At 43.1% G+C, this 25,022-nt stretch overlaps 2 protein-coding genes across 2 annotated transcripts; one reads left to right on the top strand and one right to left on the bottom strand.

Annotated features, from left to right (window-relative positions):
• Nucleotides 1–3,747: 3,747 nt before the first annotated feature.
• On the bottom strand, nucleotides 3,748–14,713 carry txndc16 (thioredoxin domain containing 16). Its single transcript, XM_070930752.1, has 19 exons — nucleotides 14,545–14,713; nucleotides 14,225–14,307; nucleotides 13,983–14,056; nucleotides 13,771–13,845; nucleotides 13,299–13,420; nucleotides 12,955–13,045; nucleotides 12,009–12,177; nucleotides 11,554–11,723; nucleotides 11,199–11,259; nucleotides 10,969–11,101; nucleotides 10,686–10,832; nucleotides 10,535–10,594; nucleotides 10,031–10,226; nucleotides 8,675–8,811; nucleotides 8,201–8,285; nucleotides 7,696–7,837; nucleotides 6,172–6,359; nucleotides 5,793–5,983; nucleotides 3,748–4,037 (listed from the first exon to the last, which is right to left on the bottom strand). Exons 1-19 carry the CDS (start codon nucleotides 14,699–14,701, stop codon nucleotides 3,808–3,810), a joined length of 2,511 nt encoding a protein of 836 aa, XP_070786853.1. The 5' UTR covers nucleotides 14,702–14,713; the 3' UTR covers nucleotides 3,748–3,807.
• Nucleotides 14,714–16,656: 1,943 nt separating this feature from the next.
• On the top strand, nucleotides 16,657–23,757 carry gpr137c (G protein-coupled receptor 137c). Its single transcript, XM_070930679.1, has 8 exons — nucleotides 16,657–17,031; nucleotides 21,354–21,403; nucleotides 21,598–21,705; nucleotides 21,804–21,942; nucleotides 22,319–22,468; nucleotides 23,004–23,129; nucleotides 23,253–23,377; nucleotides 23,472–23,757. Exons 1-8 carry the CDS (start codon nucleotides 16,657–16,659, stop codon nucleotides 23,755–23,757), a joined length of 1,359 nt encoding a protein of 452 aa, XP_070786780.1.
• Nucleotides 23,758–25,022: the final 1,265 nt, after the last annotated feature.

The raw sequence follows: 25,022 nt of genomic DNA on the forward strand, positions 1-25,022 counted from the left end.
GCTATAACCGAATATCGATAAGGGACAATGTAATAATGCACAGTGCTCTGTGTAGTAAAGATGAAAATACAACATTATTTATCAACGTATCAGCTGTCTATCGAGGAAATAAACAGCTATTTTAAGTCAGGCTTGTGTTTTAATAGTGCATAAATATACATAGCATTTCCAATAATCTGTTATATTACCATTACTATGAAAAGCATCAGCACCAATGTTATTTGCTAGATTGATATAAATGTATGTAAATACAGGAAATGCATTCACATTTTTTTGGTTTAAGAATATCTGACTCTGCGTTGTGCCCCCCTCCCCACGCACACCCACACACGTCTGAAAACAAACCTATGGCCTTGGTGAGAATTCATACAAGCTTGAAATGAACTAAGGGTGCAGGACCAGAATTACACGTTGTCTAGGTCGCTCATGCTTCTATTTGGGGCCATAAAGAGATTGTGGAATTGGCCAGTGCAGGTTCAATTTGTCATCATTAATCAAACTTGAGCAGCTTCATAGATTTCTGCCACAGTTACCTGACTGACTGGCCAGCCACACCATTATCTCATGTGTTTGATTCTCCTCTCAGCTCAGATGGCAGGAGTCAGTTTGCCAGAAATAGCTGCCAATAGCAAGAGAGCTAACTGTTAAAAGTCACAGCACTTATTTCGCTCTCTCAAGCCAACGCTGGCACTGCCATGCAACACATAGCTGACACATGAGTTGAGATCCGATAAGCCCTTTAAGCCCACAACTCTGACAAAATGTCATTTTATGTCATTTAAATGTTTTTTTCCAGACAGGATAACTGAGGCAGCACCTCTGGATTTAATCCTGTTCTAATCACCAGCTTCACATACTGTACAGTGAAATCCAGCCGCCTGCTATGTGTAAACAGACACCAATTTGATTGGCCTTGGCTTTTAATCGCATTTTTCTGCTCTGTTCACTACAGCTGACACTGATAGACTTTAACAGCACAGAATAAACTGAACACTGGCTTCAAAAAGGACAAATCCACACCAAGAGTGGACTGCTTCCTGTCAGTTACTTTGACCTTTTGCAATGCATTTCTGATCAAATGGTTTTATATATTTATCTAAATAGTCCATAAATCACTTTAGAGAGGATTCTCAATAAAAATTGCTCTTAAAGGAATACTTCTACTACTACTATATTATACTATACTACACAGTCATTCATAATTTCACATTTTTTCTGTATCAAAGTTGCAGTTAAATGCAACATAAATCCCCGGGGCCAGATGGGGCCAGTTATTCATTCAGAGGGGCCAGTTAAAAGCAACTCTGAAACTAAGTGCCAAGTTAAGAAATTCACATTTGTAATATCCCTCCATTGTAGTGAACTATAACAAACCACACAACATTCAGTCAGCAAACTTTTAGACGACAGATTTAAGTTCACATCACTTCACAAAGAAATACTGCACATATTGTAGATAAACAAAAATACAGTGCTACAGAGCTTATAGTCTGATACAGGTAAAGGTCTAAAAGTTTATGTTCACATCAAAAAGTATCAACGCATGTATCAAATACATGACTTCCATACTCTTATCTATATGCTTGGCATGCAAACCAAGCCAACAGGCCAAACGGTACCACGGACCTTCTGCAACCACACACACAGTCAACAGGTGACTCAACAACCAATAACTACACAAATGGGAAATTTAAAATGATTCAAAGCCCAGCGGGCTCTGATCCCTGCAACTGTGTCCATGTAGAGAGCAACAATAATACATTCAGTACAGTATATAACCTCCATAACGTCAGCATTAACACTCAAGGAGTTAAACACACACAGCCAAAGAGAGAAGAATTAACCAGCTAGCAAAGGCAGACAGAATAATATCAATGTAATGTTATCTGACTCACGTTATTTGACGTTCTTCTTTCTTTCATTTGAATGAAGTATCCATGTTGACAGTCTTTTTGTTTGTTGACAGCACTCTTCATCTTTTCTCTCCATGGCTGCTTGCTAACTAGCTTAACCTTAGCTAGCTAATAACATTAGCGACACTTGAAAACTAGCTAACTAACTCTTTTATAATAATAGTACTATACAATACTAGCTTAACATTTTGTTGTTTGTTACGGCCAGGCCGTGTGTCCACAGGGTTCACACCTCACTTCAGAGGGGTTTTTTCCCCCCCGGAGTCGTGTCCATTTACAGTCTGGCAGAGCCATAACTGTGACCGCATCTTGTTTAATACTTTACATTCGTTTTCTATCAACTTCACCTGGCGTCTCTTCGGTAGACTGCCGTAAGGATGCAATATCGTCTTCGGCCACACGGACTAGATAACATTCACCAGCCGTTACAACCAAGGGGGGCGCTGTTTCACGCGCTTGAGGGTTAGTGAAAACGCGAGAAGAATGATTAAATCCATTTCTTAAAATGGCAGTGAGAAATATTTTCGATAACTCCTGGCTTGTCTTGGTTCCTGCTGCATTTCGAGGAGGCACTCCTAGACCAGACCATTCGTGTCAAGGTCCCACACTCTGGCAATACTTCAAGGTGATGAAAGCCCAATTGTCAATTGCCAAACATAATTCAAGTGACACAATTTTAGAATTACTAGATTTGATGTATTTATGGATCTAAAAAAGCCTTCCAAATGCCTAAATGTTTATAACCAAATATACCTCAAAACATGGGATTATTAAGCAAGTACTGAATTTAATTTTAGCCACTCAAGTGTTTCATGTTCTCTGTATTGTGCCATGTAGGCCTGTATTAAATATAATAACCTAATTCCAATTTACTCTCTATGTTTTTTTTCATTTTCAGTTTTTGTGATAAGCCAAGCCCTTACAGCATCAAAACACCAATTTACAAACTGAACTCTCAGTCCTTGGATCATATGCTCAGTCCATCAGCTTAATGGGAACAGAGACAAAGCCAGGACAAAAGTTGAAGAAAAAGAAAATAGAAAATCCGCCCTAGACCACAATCCAGGAGCCCTTCAGACCCTTCAGTACATGGTTTAGGATGGATGTACCCTTTTAACCGAGAGACTAATTGAATCAAACAACTCAAGGTCCCAGAAACCACATCTGAAGCCACCGTAGCAATTCAAACAGACCCTTCCTCTGTTCTGCATCTCAACTGCCAGGAAAAACGACATAGCCATGCCATGATGCCACTGTCATCACGGGACAGGAGGTGGAATGATGGGAAAAGTAACATCAGAATCATTTCCGAGACATTTCCAGGATATAGATATCCTTCCCCTGAAGTCGCTGCAATTTCCATGCATAGTGTGATTTCACAAGAGGGAAGGCAGATGTGGTAACAGTTCAAATATTACCGTTTCTAAGGTTATTACCGTGGCAAATCTGCAGAGAGGTTAACAGCTTAAGAGCTGTTCGGATCATATGACTGATTAGGATGTAGCCCAGTAAGCCCTGTCTTTACTGGCACTGTATACATGCCTTTTCCAAAAACAAATGATCAAATTTCATTTCAACGTTTCTGTAAACACCACTGGGGAAACACGTGTTAAGTCATATTAAAAGCAGGACAAATAGAAACAGAAATGACACAAATATCTGAATATGTATCGATCACCTTTAACTGTATTCATGTGGCACTGTGTGTCTTTTTGCTAAATCTATCTGGCAATAAAATTCAGTGGGACAGAATGAATCTCAATTATGCATTAAATACTCCCATGATAAATACAGTACAATAATATTAGCAAAAAAGAAAAAACTGAAGCCCAGAGTCAATATACAAACATATTTAATCTTTGGCTTGGTGTAATTTCCCTCCCGTCTTCTTCTGTTACAGTTCAGAGTGAGTGTTGGGCTTATTGTCACGAGTGGGAGAGCTGGAGGAGGAATCCGTCGTTTTTTCTACAACCACGTGCTCTTCCACATTCACCTCCTCCTCGTCCACCTCCTCTTCCTCTTCCGGGGTTTGCTGCTGGGCAGAGTCGGCTTCCTGCATGTCCATGATTTTCAGGAAGTCGTAGAAGTCGACAGCAGGAGGCCAGCTATCCTCGCCCAGCATCCCTACAGAGACGACCAAGACAGAGATCATAATTACAATAACGTTCAACTGCAATAAACCATTTTGCTGAAAAAGAACTCAACATTTACAAAGTAATCGAGATAATAATTTAACGATAATTGTGCAGCATGACAATCTGTAAGAAACTTTGAGTACTCAAGATTTTTTTCTTCCAAGAAAGTGCATAATGCCACAAAATAAGAGGCCGTGACAAAAACTGGAGGCTTAAAGCCACTCTGCGTCTCTGAAGGCTGCAGGTCTCCAGTTTCTCTGTGGAGAATGGATGGAATGTGCTGGACGACACTCCTTCAGTTCAAATAGACAGAGACGAGTCGCAGCGAGACCGGCGTCTTATCTTGGCCCACACCTATACAAACTACAAGGTTCAAAAGGTCAAAGGTTAATGGCTCCAGACAGCCTGAAGTCAACTTAACCATCAGCATCTTTACAATGACCCTTTAACGCTCATTACACGTGTAGCTGCTCCACTCAAAGCACCTTTCACATTCCTCACGCAGGAACGCCACGAGTCCCATCCTGTGGAGAGCCAGCAGGACTGCATAATAATTTAAAATTGGTGGCATATTCCTTTAACCTCTGTACATCGTGGAGCATAAGGTATTATATGTGTGCCTTAATATAGGAGATGAAGGAGTTCGTGACTACATATTTCCACTGGAGGTTAACTGCCACATCCATTTTATCATTCGTCTTTTTTACTTTTTCCATGTGAAGTCCATCACATCTTTCTATGCTTGGAAATCTTTAACAGACCCACTGCTCTTGGAATTCTATCTCATTCATTCTAGACACACATAACCTGCCTCACCTGCCTTTTTATTTCGCCTGACAAAAGTGGATGAAATCACAAGGATTTGATGGCATTTCCTTATTGTATTCTTCTCCTTTTAACATCTGGAAAAAGGCCATTTAAATAGGGGTAGTCAAACCTCCCTGATCAATCTGTATCCCTCGGAATTTGAGGCTCCAATCAGCCTCTTCTGATGTCTCATATATAGTTTCACATTTACATTTAAGGCATTTAGCAGGGGTTAGGGTTAACTTAACTTACACACTTAACTTACTATTTTACGACTTAAAATGAGAGAAAATCAACCAAAGTCGAAAGCAACCAAAACTATTAAGTGCGTAGGTCAGGTTTCAATGCAGTTAAAGCCGTATTGGTGTTTTGATGAGTCCCACTTCTAAATGTAGCACTGAAATGATATCTGTATCTGGACATCTGTACACATCAGACACTGTGCTGACCGGAGTCATCCAGGTGGAAATGTAACTGTACACTATGTTGGAAAGTCAACACTGCAGGTGGTCACCTAATCGCTGCATGTAAGTCATGACTGCGGCCACTGCTGCAGTTAAAAAACGTCATCGCTGGGACTCCTGCTGCTTGAGAGAGGGCGGCCTACTATCACAGTGCTGCAAAGTCACCTGCCATGTCTGCTTTTGTTGTTGCATGCCCGCTCATTCACTGGCTTTTGTAAATTGTGTGGAGAAATGTAAGTCAGTGCAGACAGAACACAGACAGCCTGAATGTATAAAACACCAGGCGTAAATGTGATGTGTTTTCACACATTGGGCATGTGTGAAAACACATCCAGATGCAGACTGCAGTACAACAGCAGATGTTAAAAAGGCCTTACTGTGAAAAGAAGGACTAATTTTAGAGAGCTATTAGGGTGAGTAAACTGCTGCCTTTTATTTTCTTAACTCTTTGTTGTCCAGCACTTCCTCCTTACCTGCTGGTGACTCAGTTCCGTCCTCGATCCTCTGCAGCCACTGTAGGACAGAGGGGGCCATTATGGGGGTGTTGGGGGGGTACTGATAGATTTCACCTCCGGAGGGCAAATGGGTGAGGACCAGAGCAGGGAGGGGGGGCATAGAGCCCAGGTACGACCCCAGCACAGACATACCCGCTGGAGTACGGCCACTGGAACACAGACCAACAAAATACATCTATTAATATACAATATTAAAACAATAAATAGAATATAAAAATAAAGAATATAAGAAGATAATCAAAGTTAAGAGTGTTGTTTTAGTCTGAGCCCATGATGGATGGATGGAGCAACCACAACAATCCACTGACTGATTGATAATATTGATTGGTGTACGTACAGGTGGATCCAGCAGGCCAGGTATCGCTCCATCCTCCCCCCTCCCAACTCCACCACTCCTCTCATCTCCTCCACCAGCGCCTGGTTCTGCCTCCGCCCGATTTCGTCCTCCTCCTCCCCCACGAAGAGGAGCAGGAGGGCTTTACCCAGGGAGAGGAAGGACGGCAGGTTCTCCACCGTCAGCTCAGGCTGCAGATAAAACAAAGATGAAGAGGAAGGAGGAGTCAGAAGTGTGCACATCACTCCAGTGATTTCAGACGTACCTTTGCACTATGAAAGCCAACAGGGAGTGGCTGCAAGGTAGATAGAAATAAGCATTTTGGGTACTGATGGTTCAACAACATCCAAAATAAAATACAGGTTTAGAGAGGGTTTGGCGGTAGCTTATACTAAATCAGCACAGCCCAGTTTTTGCTAAATAGCTAAGATTTACACATCGGTGATTTTTGCTGTTTACTGCAGCTGCTATACCATCAAAACCTGCTGGAGAGTGCAAAAGCAGCAAAAAGCATGTTAGAGGCAGCAATTACTTTACCGAAGGGAGTGAAGTAATGTGTTGTGAGCAGAGTGTTAAGAAATGAAACTGGAGCTGGAATCATTTAAGGGACGTGTGCACATTTTCACTTTTTAAAGAGGACTCCCTGTCATTGTTTATATTTTTTTGAATCCTCCCTTTGACTTAGACAACATTGCATTCATAACAGTGTTGAGTTGGTGCACCTCCTTTAACCTTTAATCGTTCAAATGTTTCTTTGAGTTAAAAATGAAACAAAATCTTTAGAATTTAAGATGTTATCCAGATTTAAACATTTAATATCTTACTAGAAACTTTTCCAACCACCCCTGCCCTCTAGTAACTTTCATACAGTCCCTAAGCTAATTTCTTTATAAAACATAATCTGCTATTAACTGGATAGACCTGGACCGACTGATGTGACCTTGCTGCATTCTAGTCTTGATAGAAATGAGGACAACAGCCCCACCGAAAGGGAGATTTTGTTATTGTTTGGACTTTTTATCCAAAGTGCCCTGTAACACAATGAATGGAGTTTTTTTAGACCCCTAACCCCCCCATTACAGCTCAACTATTTACCTTCACAGCACCAGAAACTAATCTGGAGCCAAATTCGTCAGTGCAAAACAGCAGAATAAACACGCTGGACTTGTTTTGTTGAGCAACATCTGCATTAAAGATCGCTGTTTCCACATCAGTTCATTGTACGTGTTTACTTTACAAAATGTGATGCGCCGCATTACTCTGACCTTAGATGTATTAAGGAAACGACGTCCAAACTCTAAATCCACATCTGGTGCTTGTTATCCGAGGCATACTGAACTGAACGATTCCATCTCGGCTTTCACAAACTTCCATCCACATAATTTATTCACGGCTCTTTCATTTCACAAGATTCACAGGAAGATGACGATAAAGATCAGCTAAACGAATCACCGGATTTTTAGTATTTCTCAATGCAAACCTGACTGCATGACCCAGAAAAACAAAAGAGCACACAGTTTGAGTTACCAGTGGATGCAGCAGCGCAGTGTTAATGTGTGAGAGCAGATCGTCAGCAGAGGTGGACACGGGCACCGTGGAGGGATGAGTGTGTGTCCTCCAAGATGGAAACACCAACACTGCCGGGAGGTCCACAATGTGCTCTGCCGCCCTGCACAGCAAACATGCAACTTAAATAAATATTCAACACATTGAAGATAAATGTAGTGAACTGACTTGATAGACTGGATTTGAATCATTTTGATCAGCTGCTTCCTGAGTGAATTTTACCCCTCAAAAACAAACTAATTTCACTGTCAACCTGAAACTCAACCTTTAAGCACTGTTGAAAATACTGCTTTTCTTCATACTTCGCTTGCATTGTGTTTTGTTAAATCCAGACAAAAGCGCTCGAGGAAATTCGAGTGAATTACAACTTCAAACTGATAAATAGGAGCTTAAGAGGAGCACTCAGAGGTAAATGTCAGGGACAACCTTGAAACAGGAACGACAAGACTGAATTCAGAGCTGTTACCACTTCTCTGCCAGCCCATCTGTCAGCAGTCCAGTCAGCACCTCTCCTCTCAGTGACTTTGCTGCTTCAGTAAACAGCGGTACACCTGGCAAGACAGAGACACACCACTAATACATCATATTTGTACAGAGGGTAGATCTGGATGGAACATTTTGAAATATTTCTGCAATCGTCTTTTAATTCACTCAGTGGCCTGGTCTGTCTCGTGTTGTCTGTTTCGTTCAAATTCATACTTTCTTCCATGCGCCATGGATAAGGTTGGTAACATTCCATGTTTTTCTTGTGGTCAAAATGAAAAGAGCAAAATTAACAATGAATGTATTCTAATAACAAGCGTGCCAGATATATCTCATTCCCCTGTGCCACAGAGCTCCGATGCCCTAGCTTTGATTTCAGCTATTGAGGCATCATCATCTAGTAGAAAATGTCACAGGTCATCATTAGCCAATAATGCGCACTGATTCAGCCTCCTACCTGCGTGTGTTTGTGTCTTAAATAGTCCCAGTACTCTGTCAGGCTTATAGCCTTCAAACTCGGGCTGAGGCACTTCCTGAAGAAATGACGTCACTTCCTCTTGGGTGGACAGCAGCACAGGAGAAGCTGAGCGGCTCCTAGTTAAAAACCAGACAAACGGACATAAACGTGTGCACAGATAGGCACACATATAACACATATTGTTCTCCAGGCATCTACTGTATACCTTACATGAACACAAATGCAGACCGGTAGTATGCTCTATTTATTAACCACTTATTTTAGGTCTGTGGCGTGTGGAGGACCTGGTGCAAGTTAAAAGCTCAGAAATACAGCTATTCCCAGAGGCTACAACATTTTGGTCTGATTGGTCTCATTCTGGTCGGAGCAGACACTCAATCAAGACCTGATGAAATAAACGAGGATGGATCGAAAGTCTCCGGGTGATTACAGGACAAAAAGGCTTTGCCTGTGGAAAATCTCCCGAGTTACAGAATACATGACTGCACATCAATACAAGCAATGACTCTTTTACAAAATATTTGTAAAAGCTGCCCCAACATGGGATTTTTATTGTCCTGCTGTTTGAGATGAAGCATGTTTCCTGTGTGTGTATATTTGTAGTAGTGAAGATGAATAGTGGGTTAATAAAGTTTATGGTGAGGTCTAATGGACAAAATGAATAGAAGCGATAAGGCTGCCCTCACTAGTAATGCAAACACTGTTATCTGACTCATCTCATGTGTCCTTATCTTAACTTGTTGAATCTTTTTCTGCCATTGGAACCACTTTATGTCCTTGGCGCAGCTGTAATGATGTCCAAGACAAACATCCCCACAGGGACATTAAAGTTTATTTTGTCTTTCCTTGATGTTATCATTCACGGGGATTTTAGAAGCACCAGAATATGTACTACATCTTCAGATGCAGTGCACTTTGGTTGTTATTTGTTACCAGGTTGAAGATGATCAAGTGGTGTGTTTCTTCTGCTGCACTCTGTGTAACTGGTTCAAATTTAGTATAGCACTTCCATAAAGCTTGGCACTCATAAGAGAAAGAATAAAAAAACAACTTTTAGACCCTAGAATGGGTCAAAAATGCAGGATCCTCGATAGGGTCTTTCGTTAGACCCTCCCCATCTGTTAGATGCCCACATCTTCATATTCTGTAACTTTTGTAACTTTCTGTTTGTAGTCTCCAGAGCCAAGCAGGAATAATCCTGATGACATCCCTATGATATATAATGTTGCACCCTTTATAATCTGGATTGTAATGTAATATAATCTAATGTGATGTAATTTAACCCCTGATTTCAAAGACACATCCATGTCTGCAGATTCTTAGAAAACTTCTCACAGCATGATGAAGCGATGCAGCGCCTCAGTACCCAGCATGCCTCTGTAGAGCTGGGCCGACTCCTGGGGGCGAAGCAGCAATACGCTGGGGAAGGCCGCGATGGGCTGGAAAGGAATCGGGAGGGAGCTGCCTGGCTGAGCGGCACAGAGGTCGGTCCACTCTCCACAGTCGACCACGCTCATCTGGACCTCGGAGTCTGATCATTAATCACGCAAACATCAAGATAGGCAAAATGAGACATAAACCAAAAACCTAAATAAATAATCTTCCTAGATCAGAGGTGATTCCTAGATTAGAAATTTCTAGATTTCATGATACCACCATAAGGCAGAGGTTTCCAAACTGCGAGGCACTGACACTCCTCTCTCCATTCATATACAGATATTAGCCCTGCTGTTGAAAACAGGACAGGGGTGCATTTGTCTCAGTTTTGTCTGAAGGGGGGCCCACAGTGACTCCACCCCTCCCCTACAGACTCTGTTCGTGCTGTGTTCTCATGTTTACCTGCAAGTCTCTCTGCAACTTCAATGAAGGAGCTGAGGAAAGCCACCGAAACAGCATCCCCTGGTGGTGAAAACAGAAACTACGATTCATTTCATGCACATTTATTTTAACTCATTTTCGCTGACAGGACAGCAGGGAGAGTGCGTCTTACATTTGAGGTAGAAGAGCGCCACTGTCAGGCTGCTTTGAGCTACTGCGGCGTGGAAGCTGTCTGAGGTTAGGTGGGCAACTGAGTCCATGTCCAGCAGGTTGCCTCGGTTTTCGTAGACGGACACCGCAATTTCATCATCCAGCGTGCCTGGAGGCAGATACAGAAACACATAAATACACACAGGTATATTCTTATTTTCTTCCTCCTCCTCCTCCTCCTCCTCCTTCCTCCGCTGCTGTTTGATTTCTCCTTTATTCTCTCCATTTTACCATCAAACACTTACCTAAATGCGAATCCTCCTTCACCCCCTCGTCCTCGTCCTCCTCTTCGTCCTCCTCCTCCTCTTTCTCTTGATTTGTGAAGAGCTCCAACACATCGTCAAGGTCGTGTAAGGTCAAATACTTCACCTCTGAGGTCTTGACGCACACACACACACACACACACACAAAAGGTAAAACACACATGGGTAAAAATAACGAGTAATCTTATTATGTATGTATGTGACCATCATACCTTCTCTGGCAGCCTGTAAGCAGCATTATATTCATCAGGGGTTTTCACTGCAGGACTCTGCCTGATAACACACACACACACACACACACACACACACACACATATACACAGACATCCAAACAGTGATAAAGGAAGATTTAGACTGTTTCGCCGGGAAAATAAAGAATACAACCTGGTAAAAAGAAAGATACAAAATAAAAAGGAATCAAGAAGAATGCAGGACAATATGTTTAGGATGAAATAGGACGGAAATCTATTACAAGATTAAATTCTATCTGGATTTACAGGAAAACACAGCATGTGTCATGCGTTACCTCTCAACAATGTCAGTAAATCCAAAACACTGCCTGTGTACCTGTGTACGAGCACCAGCAGGGCGAGGCCACGGAGCCTCCAGGCCAGAGTGGTGGCCGTGTCCAGGTCCAAGTGCGCGGTTGCGGGACGAGAGAACAGGAAGACCTGGGGGGTCTGCTGGAAGGGGAACTGGGGGGCCTGGACTGAGGAGGGATCGTCGTAAACCTCAGACTGGCAGTGGAGAGACACATACGATGATGCACAAATGAAATGATATTCTCTTTGGCGTTTTGGATTCTTTTCTGATTTTTGCTACAAATTTAGATGGAAATAGGTTTATTTTGAATTTAGAACGTCTGAGCCTAAAGTAGAGCTGAAATGACCCACAGGACAAATCTATGAGGTCACGAAATAACTAACAGATTAGAAAAGCAGAAAAAAAACACATTTCTACTCTAAATGTTTTCCTTGAGTATGCAGTCTTCCACAGTGGCTCTTTATTTCCATCCTACCTACCACAAGAGGAGCCTCCATGAGCTGCAGGAAGGAGTGGAGGCTGAGGGTGGACAGGGGTTTCCTCATGCGGGTCAAAGGGCAGTGTTCAGAGGTCATCGGGGGCATGAACCCGCCGTGAGCTCTACAGTGGAGGACCCACACTCGAGACGAGTGAGACAACTCATTCACACTGAGAGACAGACGGAAAGAGAGTGAGACAGACACACATAAAGTAAATACGACTTGTCTCTACAGCTTTCGGGGAGACAACATTTTTCTGGCGTTTTCATGTGGAGTTGGCATTGCAGTGTTTCACTTGGCACATGTCTGACTGACAACAACTGATTAGTAGTCTTTAAATGCACTGCAGTTGAAATACAGCTGATAAACAACTTTGAAGCAAGACTTTAGCCTCCTATGAAGCAGCTCTTTCCCCCATTAATTCTCTTTAAATGTTACTTCAATAATATTTAATAGACAGACTCTCTATTTAAAATACAAGAGGGGCAGACAGCCAGTTTGAATGTCATCAAACAGTTTTTCACCAGTGTGGAGGCTGTTGTGTCACATTTACAAACCAAGGAGGGCAATCAAACTGACAACTTCAGGTTCTAGAAAAGCCCTTTGTTTTATTTCATCACTACAGAATAAATTACCCGGCTGGGATCTTATTTGAATCTGAAGTCTGAGATCACCACTGGTCTACAACGTGCTGCAAATGTTCTCTTTTGCTTTGTTAATGACAGCTGCCTCAATGTTTTACCCTCCATAGGTTTAAAATGTGCTGCTCTGGTCTCTTTATCTCTGAGTTGGCTTTATGAAACAGATTAATCCTGGTTCAGTTTGTTAGGATCATTCAACACATTGTTCGTTCATCATTCATTCATATTGTTCACTCATATTGTTCACAATGACCCCTGCACTAGTGTATGATTCACATCCGAGAAAAGAAAAGAAAAGAACCTACTTTAAGAGCTTCAAAACTGGGCCCCCAGTTATGAGGATGAACTGGTATTTAGATCCGTACACATACGCCGTCTCCATCATCGATCTGTGCTCTTAAGTAATACAATCAGCAGAAACGATACAATTAGTTTGATTAGTCAGTCAAGTTAATCAGTCAATCAGACAATCTGCGTCTCCATCGTGAGCCGCCACCTTCCACAGTACAATCCACGACTCAATTAATCAGCCCTTAAGTACATCAGCCAGATATTCTCCATCTCCCAACTTTGAAAAAGTCACTTTAACTCTCACTTTCCACAACATTTGTTGCCTCCGTATAGCCGTCCTCCTCCTCCTTTTCCATACCTTGTGTTCCCAGACTGCGGACGTAACCCAGCACAATATCCTTCTTCCCTCTGGCTGCCTTCTCCATGGCCAGGAGGTCAGCGTCTGTGTGGACGTACCTGACTTCCTCACGCAGAATGGCGCTAGAAGAGAAAGACAACAGCTCAGTTTTCATCCAACTGTCAAGTACATCTTAAACTTGCAACTCTGGGGTTTTGAACTGTTGGTCAGACAAAATATCTGAAGACGTCACTTTGGGCTCTGAGAACTTTTCATGAGCATTTCGTGGACTAAATCGATTATGAAAATAATCCTTAGTTGCAGTAGTATTTTCCTTATTACACATGGTGAAGAAATATAGCACACAAACAGGTGTTGAAGTCTGCATATACGGCATGAATAAATGCAAGCAAGTATTACTTATCAGTGTGTTCAAATTATCATTTGATGACATGTGTTGTATGTTATAACTGAGGGAATGCTGCTTACTTACAACAGGACTTCAGAGACTATGGAGTTGACGTCAAACACGGTTTCCAAATCAAAACCCAAGAACTCCTTACCACCCCTGAAAGAAAGACACAGACGATGTGATAACCATAGGCATGTTAGTTGTTAATGCCCTTGTCAGAGTCATATTCTCTGTGGTTGTTGTTACATTTCTTGACTCTCCTCCACTGAATCCTTCACGTCCACACAACCTACCTGAACAGAAAAGCTGTGTGCGGCGCCCTTTCTTCTGTGCAGTACGTGTGAACCAGCTCTTTATTGCAGTTGACCTGAACGAGAAAGAACACAAAAAGGTACCGAACTGCCACCTCTCAATCCGCTCACTTCCTGGTATCCGTGTGCTAAATCTTCAAGGTAATAAAAAACTTCTAAATCTGAGCTTTAATGTCAACTTCGATGAGAGCTGGAGCACATAGCACGGAGGAGACCATAGTTACCTTGCCAACCAGTACCCCATAATCCTGCAGAGCGTCAGCAGACTTCTCCAACTCCACCAAGAAGAGAGAGATGGTTGGAGAGACTGGAGACGGACAGATATAGTGTTATCCTCGATAACATATTGGAAGAAAACACCCAGGACATTTTGTGTTGTTCTCAATGTGAGCTACTCTTTATGTACTTAAAAGCTAACTGAAACTATGCCAATCTAAATGACTATATTGTATTCTACTGTATTACTGCTACACTATAGAGTTCTAAATACTAAAAGTTGGAAAAGATTGCATTGTTTACATGTACGACATAGTGAGCAGCCTACCTTGATGCTCGAAATAGATAAACATCATCTTCCCAGAATGCAATTTCTCATAGAAGTCTGTGGCTGTGTATTCGACCAGGTCTGATGTGTTGGCCTTCTCTGTGCATCCTCCTGACCTCATCCACAGCAGGAAAACAACGATACACATCCACATCATGGAGAACGGGCTCTGTTGGGCTCTGTTGGGCTCTCTGTGGGGGTGTGGGGGGCAGAAATCATGAGCAAAAAGAACTATGTTCATAAATGTGTAGTAGACAAATAAAATGAAAATGTTGACTTTCTGGACGACACAGAAGACAGAACATTGTGCTCTTACAGTGCTGGCAATCTTTTTTTCATTCCTCATTGTTTGCAAGCAGCCCAGTCACATGGTTACATTTACATACATGTAACAACACTGTCCCATCACTTCAATGTAAGTCATATGGATCCCAAACAAGCCAAGGAAGGGTAATATGAACACTCTCTATTATTTCATATGACCTGCACTATGTTATATATAACTGCTTCATATTTTTAGGGTCCCTTAATTGTAACTGTATAGGAGCGCATATAGCTACGGTGTGAGGAAAGGAACAAGCAAGTACGTGACAATAAAGATGCTAGCCGAGTGTCAACTTTACCTGAGAAAGTCGAGGAGGGGTTAAGGTTCAACTTTTGTCTTTCCAAGTGACACAGACGTTACAAACCACAGTTAAACCCGTGGTGAAAGGAGATAAAGACTTCATGGCGCTAATTATAAACAGCAGCTTTTCCTCCAGGTGCATAATCCCTAAGAAAAAAAATGGCGCTTTTTGCTTTAGTTAGGAATGTCGGCAATGCTAGCTAGTTCATTAGCTAGGCTTATAAAATGCCTTCTAATGGTTTTTCGTCCACAGCTTTACATAACTAACTTAGCCAACGTTATCACCTGTACATTCAGAAGATACATGACGGCATATGTCCGTGGGATATGTAACGGTAAGCCGCAGGCAAAGCAAGTTTACACGGTTATTTTTTAGCCAAGCTGCACAGTGAAATTTGAAAAATGTGTCTTAAAAGAATGACGCTCCATCTCTCGCGAAACAGTGTCAAGAAACGAGAGTTAAAATAGTACTTCCTGTTGCCGTTTTAAAAATAAAATCCTTAATTGACACATTTGTTGCGCAGTTTTTGAGTAGTCCATACCACTTACTACGATGGACACGAAAGTGATACTGTGAGAATCCACAGTTGATGAGAATACAGCTGTTTTACAGTTGCTCTATTTTTTTCCCTAAAGGTTGCTGTTCTGTCCACGCCAACATTTTATGCTTTTATTTTGAAGGCTACAGACTTTTTCCGCAAACGTGCGTTATTGCTTAGCAACTTGACGTATGTGTCTGCAAATTGTTTTGATGCCTCATTCTCCGCGATAGACGCCCACGTGCTTCTTTGAGCCAATAAGGCCAGGGAACTGTTTTGACTTGAAGAAATGGCAAATCGCAAGCGCACAGAGGGCGGGCACTGCCACAGCTGACATCATCATAAACCAACGGTGAGCGAAAGCTGCGGAGGTTGGGCGGCAGGATTAGCCAATGAAGCGGCGCACTGGGGAAGTGGGCGTGAGGACGTCTTTCACTTGGGAGCTTTAGCTCGGAAACTGGTCAGAAACTGTGGCTCCGGAAGTCAGCTGTTTCACAAGAGAATGAGCCGGGTGCTGAGCCAAGATGGCGGCCCATGAAGCACTGGTTTCCGTTTTAATTGAGAGCAGGGGGGCGGGTCTAAAACTGCATCACAGCTGATCTGGAGGTTTTCCCCCCCTTAAGTTGTTTTTTGCAGAGAACAGCTTTGCAGAGATACACAGGGGGACCTCTCTCTTGTTTTCTTTCTCTCAGTCTTGTTATTTCCAGCCTAGCGCTTTTTTAAAAAAAAAAGCAAGATTCTAAATTTTCTTCCACCCAACATCGGATTTAGACCCCAGCGCAGTTTCATTATGCCACTTCTTTTCATAATAAACTGCTTTCATCGCATTTTTTTACCCGAATACCCTTGTCTTTTTGTCATCCACGGCGAATTTAGCCCAGGTCTGACCCAGGTTTAGTGCTTTTGCCTTCACAGCACCCCATGTCTTAGTGCGAGCCGCCGGTGGATATGTTTTCGGCAGGAGAGGAGGTTAATTCCCAATTGTTTACCTCACTGAAGGAGTCCCATGGAGCTGCAGTCTCCCCAACACTGGAGCTCAGTCTAACTACCATCTACACCGTCCTCTACTCTTTCCTGTTTGTTTTCGTTTACCTGCAGCTCTGGCTCATTTTGCACTACGGACACAAGCGCTTCAGCTACCAGAGTGTGTTTCTGTTTCTGTGTCTGCTGTGGGCAGCGCTGAGGACGACCCTCTTCTCCTTCTACTTTAAAAATGTGGTGCAGGCCAACCAGCTGCAGCCTCTGGCCTACTGGCTGCTCTACTGCTGCCCCGTCTGCCTGCAGTTCTTCACACTCTGCCTCCTCAACCTCTACTTCACACAGGTAGGACTGCACTGTGTGTGTGTGTGTGTGTGTGTGTGTGTGTGTGTGTTAGAGAGAGAGAGAGAGAGAGAGAGAGAGAGAGAGAGAGAGAGGGTGTGCAAGTGTTTGCCTGTGTGTGACCTGATTTCATAAAACAGCTGACTTTGCTGATTTTGTGTTCATCAGATGTCTCATTTAACACACAGTTTAACTCCCATACATAGCAAACGCTGCTGTTATTCTATTCTATTGTGTTCTATTGACTGCTTTGGAGGATTCCCACGAATTCCAAGGCCCTCAACCACCCAACGCCCTGTGGGTAAGAGCTCTGTCTCCCCAACTCCAGTTAGAAGGGCACCCGGTTTGAACAACAACAACGTCACGTTGATGTTGACGCATTGAATTTGCTGTAAACAAACGGCAGTTGTCATTTTAGCAAAAGAGAAAAGACCAGTTATTCAAAAACTACAGCTCCCATGAGGCTTTGACAGTGCTTCTTTGGCATAGGCTCATTGGGTATGTTGGATAAAATAAGAGCTGAAACAATTAGTTGGTCAATATTGAGTAATGAAGGCGTCACCTTGGTCTTTGGGAAATTGAGACAGACACTTTTCTGACATTTTATAGACCAAACGACCAATTGATTCATTGGGAACATACAAGCAGTACAATATGGTTTTTATTTGGTGGGTGTATTCATTTTTAAAGGGATGAAGCCTCTGTGTCAAAGCGGTGTGGTTTATCTGGAACACATAACCGTAAAGGAATAGTCTGACATTGTGTCAACGCTGAGTCTCGTCGTCACCGCAAAGGCTTCCAGGCAACCGGCGGAGACTCCAGGAAGTTGCGCCCGGCTAAGAAATAGTCCCTCGTGAAACGTGCCGCTATTTACAGTACGAAAGGAATGAAATACGGCACGTTAGTTGGTGAGCTTCAGAGGTGCTGTTACCAGGCTAGCTGTTTCCTGTCTTTATGCTAAGCTAACTGTCTCCTGGCTCTAGCTTTGTACTTAATGGACATGAGAGTGGTGTCAGTCTTCTCCTCTAGCTCTTGGTAAGAAGGCACACATAAAAGCATTTCTTTAAGCCAGTCAACATGCAGTATTGTGGGTGGTCATGTCTGCTTCCTTAGCAAAGTCACTTTCAACACGAGTCTTTGCTTGTAGGACTTCTACGACAGCCAGCACTTCTCCTTTTTCAAATGGGGAAATGTGGTCAGTGTCGGCCTACATGTTCCACAGTGGCGTGGGTTGACTGACCTGAAGCAGTTAAGGTGTTTTTTAAGGTTGCGGTTGGTCTGAAAGCTCTGCAAACGGACACAACGGTTCATGTCCCGGGGTGAGAGATAAAAGCCCGTGTTGCATTAGGTCCCAGCCTCCGTTGATGTGTTGTATTCAATGAGCCGACGAGACTCGAGCAAATGTGAAGAGAGAGAGACACGGTTGGTCAGTCACAGTCGTTTAACACCTGCCCGCCCCGAATGTCAAAGACCTGTTTGTTTCCCTCTCAGAAAACACCTCCACACTTTGGGACTCTTTAGTCGGTGACGCCGCCACAGTTCAATCGCTGCTGCGAAGGAAAACACAGAATGTGTCTCAGTCACGAACAGGGGTGTGAGCAGAAAGGAAGCTCGTCCAACTGGCTGAGTTGAAATTGGGTAGTCAAGCCAGTGGTGTCATATGACTGCTGAATACACTTTGTAGCCCGTTAGCTGATCTGCGATCGGTAAAAGGGTGCAAACTACACTCCCTGTGAATGAAATAAACGTCTTCCTTCTTCTTTGGTTGTTGTGGTCCTTCGCATTAAAGCAAGAAAACTGACTTTCATCGCACGCACGGTGGCTTTTCCTTTCCGCCGTTACCAACAAAATGGTGTTCTTCCGTATCATTATAGGTTTAAAAATATGTATCTATCTATGTTGGGAAAACCACGTGACTGGCCCGCTCAGTGAGCAAACTTTTCCTGCATGTGGTTTCATGTCTAGCCGGGTCAGACCTGAGTAACATATCACATTCATATTTTCTCCCTCAGTAGAAACTCGAAAAAGGAAGTCAGATTCACACTAAAGCAGCTATAATCAGTCATTTTATATTAACAATGAATCAAATCAGTTCGAGTTGACGTTCTTGCCAAATATGAACAATGCTTAAAGCGCCACGAGGCACTGCTACCCGCGATTTTGTCTCAAGAAAAACTCAAACCGCAGAGCTTGCTGATCTGCCATGAACACGAGCACAGAAAGTTAAAGCTCAGCACGATTAATAATTTGTTCGAGCAGATGTCTGAACACAGTTCCTGCATTAACGCCTTGCCCGCCGAACAGCGCTGTTTAACGTCCAACTCGCTGGAAGTAGCAAAGGCCGCGAGCATCACGCCACAGTGACGCATGTGTGGAAATGCTTAGTGTGTAGCGTGTTTTCTGATGAGTCAGGCCCGAGTCCTGACCTGTGATTTCCTTCTGTCTTTTTGCATTTGAGCTCTTTCTTACGAGAAAAAATGACAACAAAAAAAAACAGGATCATTCCATCACTGGGAAAGCTCACTCTGTAGTGGAAGACAAAATATTGATTTAGCTACATATTCCAGATGTTTTTGAGGTACACACACACACACACACACACACACACACACACACACACACACGTAGTGTACATAAAGCATGTAATCCTGAAGGGCTCTCTTGGCTTGTTGCTTCATTTCTAGGTTACAAATTACCTCCTTCTGGCCTACATTCTCACACAAAAGGCTGAGTGTTTATGTGTGTGTGTGTGTGTGTGTGTTTAAACTCAATGTTGAGCAATTTTTAAGACCTCTGTGGCCATGTCACCTATTATATAATATCAAAAGATTAATCATTATCGTCATTAATCAGAGTCTGACCGATAAGAGAGTTTGATCAGAGATACTGTTGCATGTGTCTGCATGTTTGTGCCTCTTCAAAGCTGAATAAACCACAGTTTTCGGGAGGTGAGTGAACCAGACCAGGAGGCCATTGTCCCAGCCTTTGTACACTAAAATTGGACTTCTGCACAGTTTGATATTTTTTTTTAAGGTCGCTGCTGATAACATGTTGGCAGCAAGGCAGCTGGTAGATGATATGTAGGTGGACTATTTGTCTGATCATTTTCATACCAACCAGGCAGAGAGGATGCAGATCCAGGGTGTTTAATACTGCGACATCTTTCCCTTTGGATTTTCTGTTCATGAATTATGACTCTCTTCAGGTTTTGCCCTTTTCTTTGTCTGTAAGGCCACAGTGGCTAAAGCTGCGCATGCTAAATGCCTGGTCCTTCCATTTAGTGCTGAAGCAAGGCGATTAATTGCTGAATCAACCAGCGCAAAATGAAGGATTTTCTCCTTTTCTCTGTTTTATATCATTTCAAATTAAATTAAATGATTAGCAGTTCTAATCCCCCCCCCCAATGTAAACTGTGTTTACTGTTACTGTTATGTAATTCGTGTAATGTAGCATGCATTAGCTTCTGGCTAGAATTAGGATGGGACATTGTGACAGTATATATACCACGAGATGATAGAGATTTGTCCAACGGTGGAGAAAAACTAAAATTAACGAACGAATGAAACTATTAAAACGTGCAGACATCAATAAAAACAAATACAAAGAAAAGGACACAGGTTAATGCCATCGTCACTCATTTAGGTGTGGGTTTTTTTTTTTTTTTAGCCCTGATTGCTAATTAGCCGAAACACTGAACATTTTAAAGAATTACCTGCAAACGTCAAGATCGGGCGGCGTGCTCCTTCCTCTTCTTCAGCACAACTGCTTGTAAATAACCGCCTGTACATTGTCTGGTAAACAGTTGTAAACCACAAAACTCACATTTGTTTACATTGTCTCCACCCCTGTTGCCAGTTCAACTGTCACTCAAACTGCCCCCCCCCCCCCCCCCGTCACCTCAGAGGCTTTTTTTTTTCTTCCTCTCGATTCTAAAATCATATCAACGATAATATCGTAACTCCCTTTGACGCGATTTGTACTAAAAAGAGATGACTTTAATGACTCAAGAGTTCTTTTTCTTGTGTTGTTTGAATGTATGCTGCATGCAAGTGAGTGTGTGTGTGTGTGTGTACTTTAATGACACACAGGAATCTCCTCAGGCTCTGTTAAGTTCACACTCTCCTCCTAAAAGAAACCCAGCCCCCTTCTGTCTCGTCCTCGGTCTTCTAAAATACCACAAAAACGTTTGTCTCCAGCTGAGTCGAAATGCGCAATTGTAAAAAAAAAAAAAAAAAAAAAAGACCATATTTGGATGATTAAATTGAGTGTGAAAAACGTGTGTTGTGTTATCGTGTGTGATGGTTTCTCTGCTCTTCTTTGTTTAGGTGATGTTTAAGGCTAAAGCCAAGTATTCCCCGGAGCTCACCAAATACAAGTAAGTCTGTCTGTCTGTAACTTTGTTTGGTTTTTATGTGTGCTGCCTTTCTTTTTCCTTTTCCTTTCTTCTCTCTCTCTCTCACACACACACACACACACACACAGTTGGTTTGCAGCTTCAACACCGTGCATTTTAATTAGCTGTTGTTTATGAATAAAAGCCATACTCCGCCTCCCTCTGTCTCTCTCCAGGGTTCCTCTGCGCTTGTTCTTCCTGTGTCTCAGTATATTTTTCCTGGTGGTGAATTTAACCTGTGCATTGTTAGTGCAAGGAGCCCTGGAGCGCTCTGAATCACCAAGGTAAACACAATTAAAAAACACTAATGGAGCGCTTTCTCCTCGCGTAAATTCACATGTCGACTTGATCGTCTTAATGTAATAACCCTCGTGTCCCCCAGTGACGGGGGTATCAGACATGCAGTCCTGGCCCGGGTCTTGATCAACGACAGTCTGTTTGTCCTGTGCGCCGTCTCTCTGGCCGTCTGCATCTTCAAGATCGCCAAGATGTCCTCTGCCAACGTTTACCTTGAATCCAAGGTGGGAATAAAAACCACTCTCACTGAGTTGAACACTGACAATCGAAACGCAAATCAAAGGATTCCCAGGAGGTTTCCTTCTTGGGATGTTGAGCATTTTTCAGGCATTACTTTTGTGATTTGTGCAGTTCATGGCAGAAACAATGCTTCCCATGTATTCCCGTAATCTCTCAGTCATTGTGGTAATGCAGACATGTACAGATGTCCTACAGAACGTAATTCCTGGCCTGTAGTCTGTCATTTTGGTCACAGAGAGGCCGGAGAGGTCATGTTGTGGATCACACCTGTGGCCCATATCTGACATGTAATTACAGCCGACTGATGCGTGAGCGTGAGCTTGTAATAAGCACAGAAACTCTTTCCACCCCCTCCCCCAGGGTACGTCCGTGTGCCAAGCTACAGCCATAGGAGCCGTGGTGATTTTGCTCTACACATCCAGAGCCTGTTACAACCTGGTGGTGGTGGCCCTGTCACCCCAGGACAGACCCAGTCCCTTCAACTACGGCTGGTACAGCGTTTCTGATCAGGTATTGTACCAAGTGTGTTCAGTTATAGATGGAAAATAAGCTTTTATTTTGACCAGAAACCCAGTGCTAAGTGTGCGTGCGTGTGTGTGTGTGTGTGTGTGTGCGGACAATCCATCTTAGGAGATTTGGGGAAGCAATGCTTAGTGGGGTAAAGGGCTTTGTTTGGCTATAAATAACCATGTGTGTCTGTGTGCTGACCTACATCAGGGCTCAAGCCTTGAGACAGACAGCCCATTTTAAAGGGGTTCCATCGTGTGTGTGTGTGTGTGTGTGTGTGTGTGTATGTGTTGGACACAAACACACACACACACACACCAACGGACACCCACTGTGTGGATGTGTGGGCATAATCTGGCTTTACAAATGATTCTGCATACCAGCTGTCAGCCCAACATCTCAACCTTATTCTGTCCCTTCCCTGAGCATGTGTGCCTTTTCATCCATATTTATGTTACATGTTATGTTGTTTTAGTTCAGGTAATCAATATGAATTTATTATACAGTGTGTTTGTATGTGTGTGTGTGTGTGTTAAAGGCCGATGTGCAGGAGATCGGCGGCGAAGCCTACATCGTGTTTGGGATCATTCTGTTCTTCTGGGAGCTGCTGCCTACAAGCTTAGTGGTGGTTTTCTTCCGAGTCCAGAAACCCAACCAAAACCTGGTAAAAAAAAATAAATAAATAACACACTAAAAGTACAAATGTCAGCAACACTGTGTCAGACAGAACGGCGAGGTTTCAGAGCTGTAAACTCCAGTGAAGCTTGAACATCTGTGTATCTCTCAGGCTCCAGGAGGGATGATCAACAGCCACAGTTTCAGCTCCAGAGCGTATTTCTTCGACAACCCTCGGCGGTACGATAGCGATGACGACCTGTCCAGAAGCATTAATAGCAGGACTGATCGGGCCAGGTGGGCACGCACGCACGCACAGATGCAGTCTTTCACAATCTGTTTCAGCCAATCAGGTGAACTTGACTTCTAACTAATCCTTCCCCTCTCTCAGTCTCCTCTCCACCACCCCCCAGCTGGGCACCTCTAGTTGGTATGGCTCCATCCAACGCAACGGGACTCTGACGGCGGGCGTTGCGCCCGCCCAGCAGCCGCCGTCTTCCACGGCGCCCCTCCTCTTTGCCTACGGAAACATCCAGAGTCACCACCACCACCATCACAACTACTACTCCACCCCGCAGAACAACAACCACCACCACCACCACCACACTAACTACTACTCCACGCCACAGAATTACTACTGTGGGTCGCAAACATATTTCTGCACCCCACAGAATTAAGCAGGGCCCATCGTAAAGATTGAAAAAGACTAATAACTAACAATTTCCTGCGTTTTTGTCACCATTTTGCTTCCCCAGATACATCAAAGCAGGTACTTTTGAGTGATATTTGGTATTGCTCCGGACTTGGTTGGGCCTAAAAAAAAATTGGCTCACCAAATTATTCCGGAGAAATGTGGTGGCATCAGCAACCGGGAAGTTGTTGTGCCATGACTAACGGCTTTTTTTAGGACGTCGGCGTCTTTAAATGGCATGTATGGACCTGAATGAAAGCAAGCGCAGGCTGTGGACCAGAGTTTTAGCACTAATATAGCTAATACACCTAAAACTGCAAAGACCAAACTTTTTTCCTGTTAAATGTTTTGGTCAGACAGTTATCATTTCTAAGACTGGAATTATCAGGGACCAGATAATCATCGCTCTTGACGCCTTTCCCCCCATTTTCCTTGTAAATTTCATCCAATTGTGCTTCTGAACGTACCATTCTGCTCAGACAGGAGCCATGCGGTGGGTTTACCAAGCTAACGTGGCTAATTCCAAAGCTGTCAGTCAACAGCTCTGGACGCACAGACGTTATATTCACTCAGCTTTGCCAAACTATTATTTAGGTGGTCACAAATGGGTTGTGTGGCTGTTTTTAACGGGCATGCCTATGATACAATCTTTTTAATTAGCACAAAAAGGGTAATTTAAGCTGGAAAAGAACAGCGATGGATGCTGGCGTGCTAGCCTGATCCTCGACCCTCAAAAAGGCTTTTCTGACAGTGAAAACCAAATTATATGCATCTACAAAGGGCATGTCGCAGTCACGCTGTTTCACACTTTTAGGTCTAGTTTACGTGTGACAGGAATTAGCCGTTGCTAATTTGCCATTGGCTGTTGTAGCAGCGAGAGCTAGCTTAAAACCGACGCTAACAGTTAGCCTAAACTCAGAGACCTAGCAAAACCTATATACAATAAGCTAATCAAACGTCCGTCCGTCCGTCCCGGACTTGGTAATATTATCTTGTTGGTGGCAAATAATTATCATTTCAAACAGTGATAGTTCATTTTTTTTTTGGTGCAAAATAGAAAGTTGTACAAACTCCGTTAGCAAGCCGAAGCCTGTCAACTCAGTTCCACTTTACCGGACGCTTGTTTAGTTTTGACATGTAAAATAAGCTTTTTACAGTTTCCATAACTGACTGTACTCCAAATACTGGTCAATTTATCTCAGTGTTCACAAGTATCATCCATGTAAACCGCTTACAGCCGCAAAATATATG

This window comes from Enoplosus armatus, chromosome 24, assembly GCF_043641665.1.
Source record: "Enoplosus armatus isolate fEnoArm2 chromosome 24, fEnoArm2.hap1, whole genome shotgun sequence".
In the NCBI taxonomy this organism is placed as follows: domain Eukaryota; kingdom Metazoa; phylum Chordata; class Actinopteri; order Centrarchiformes; family Enoplosidae; genus Enoplosus; species Enoplosus armatus.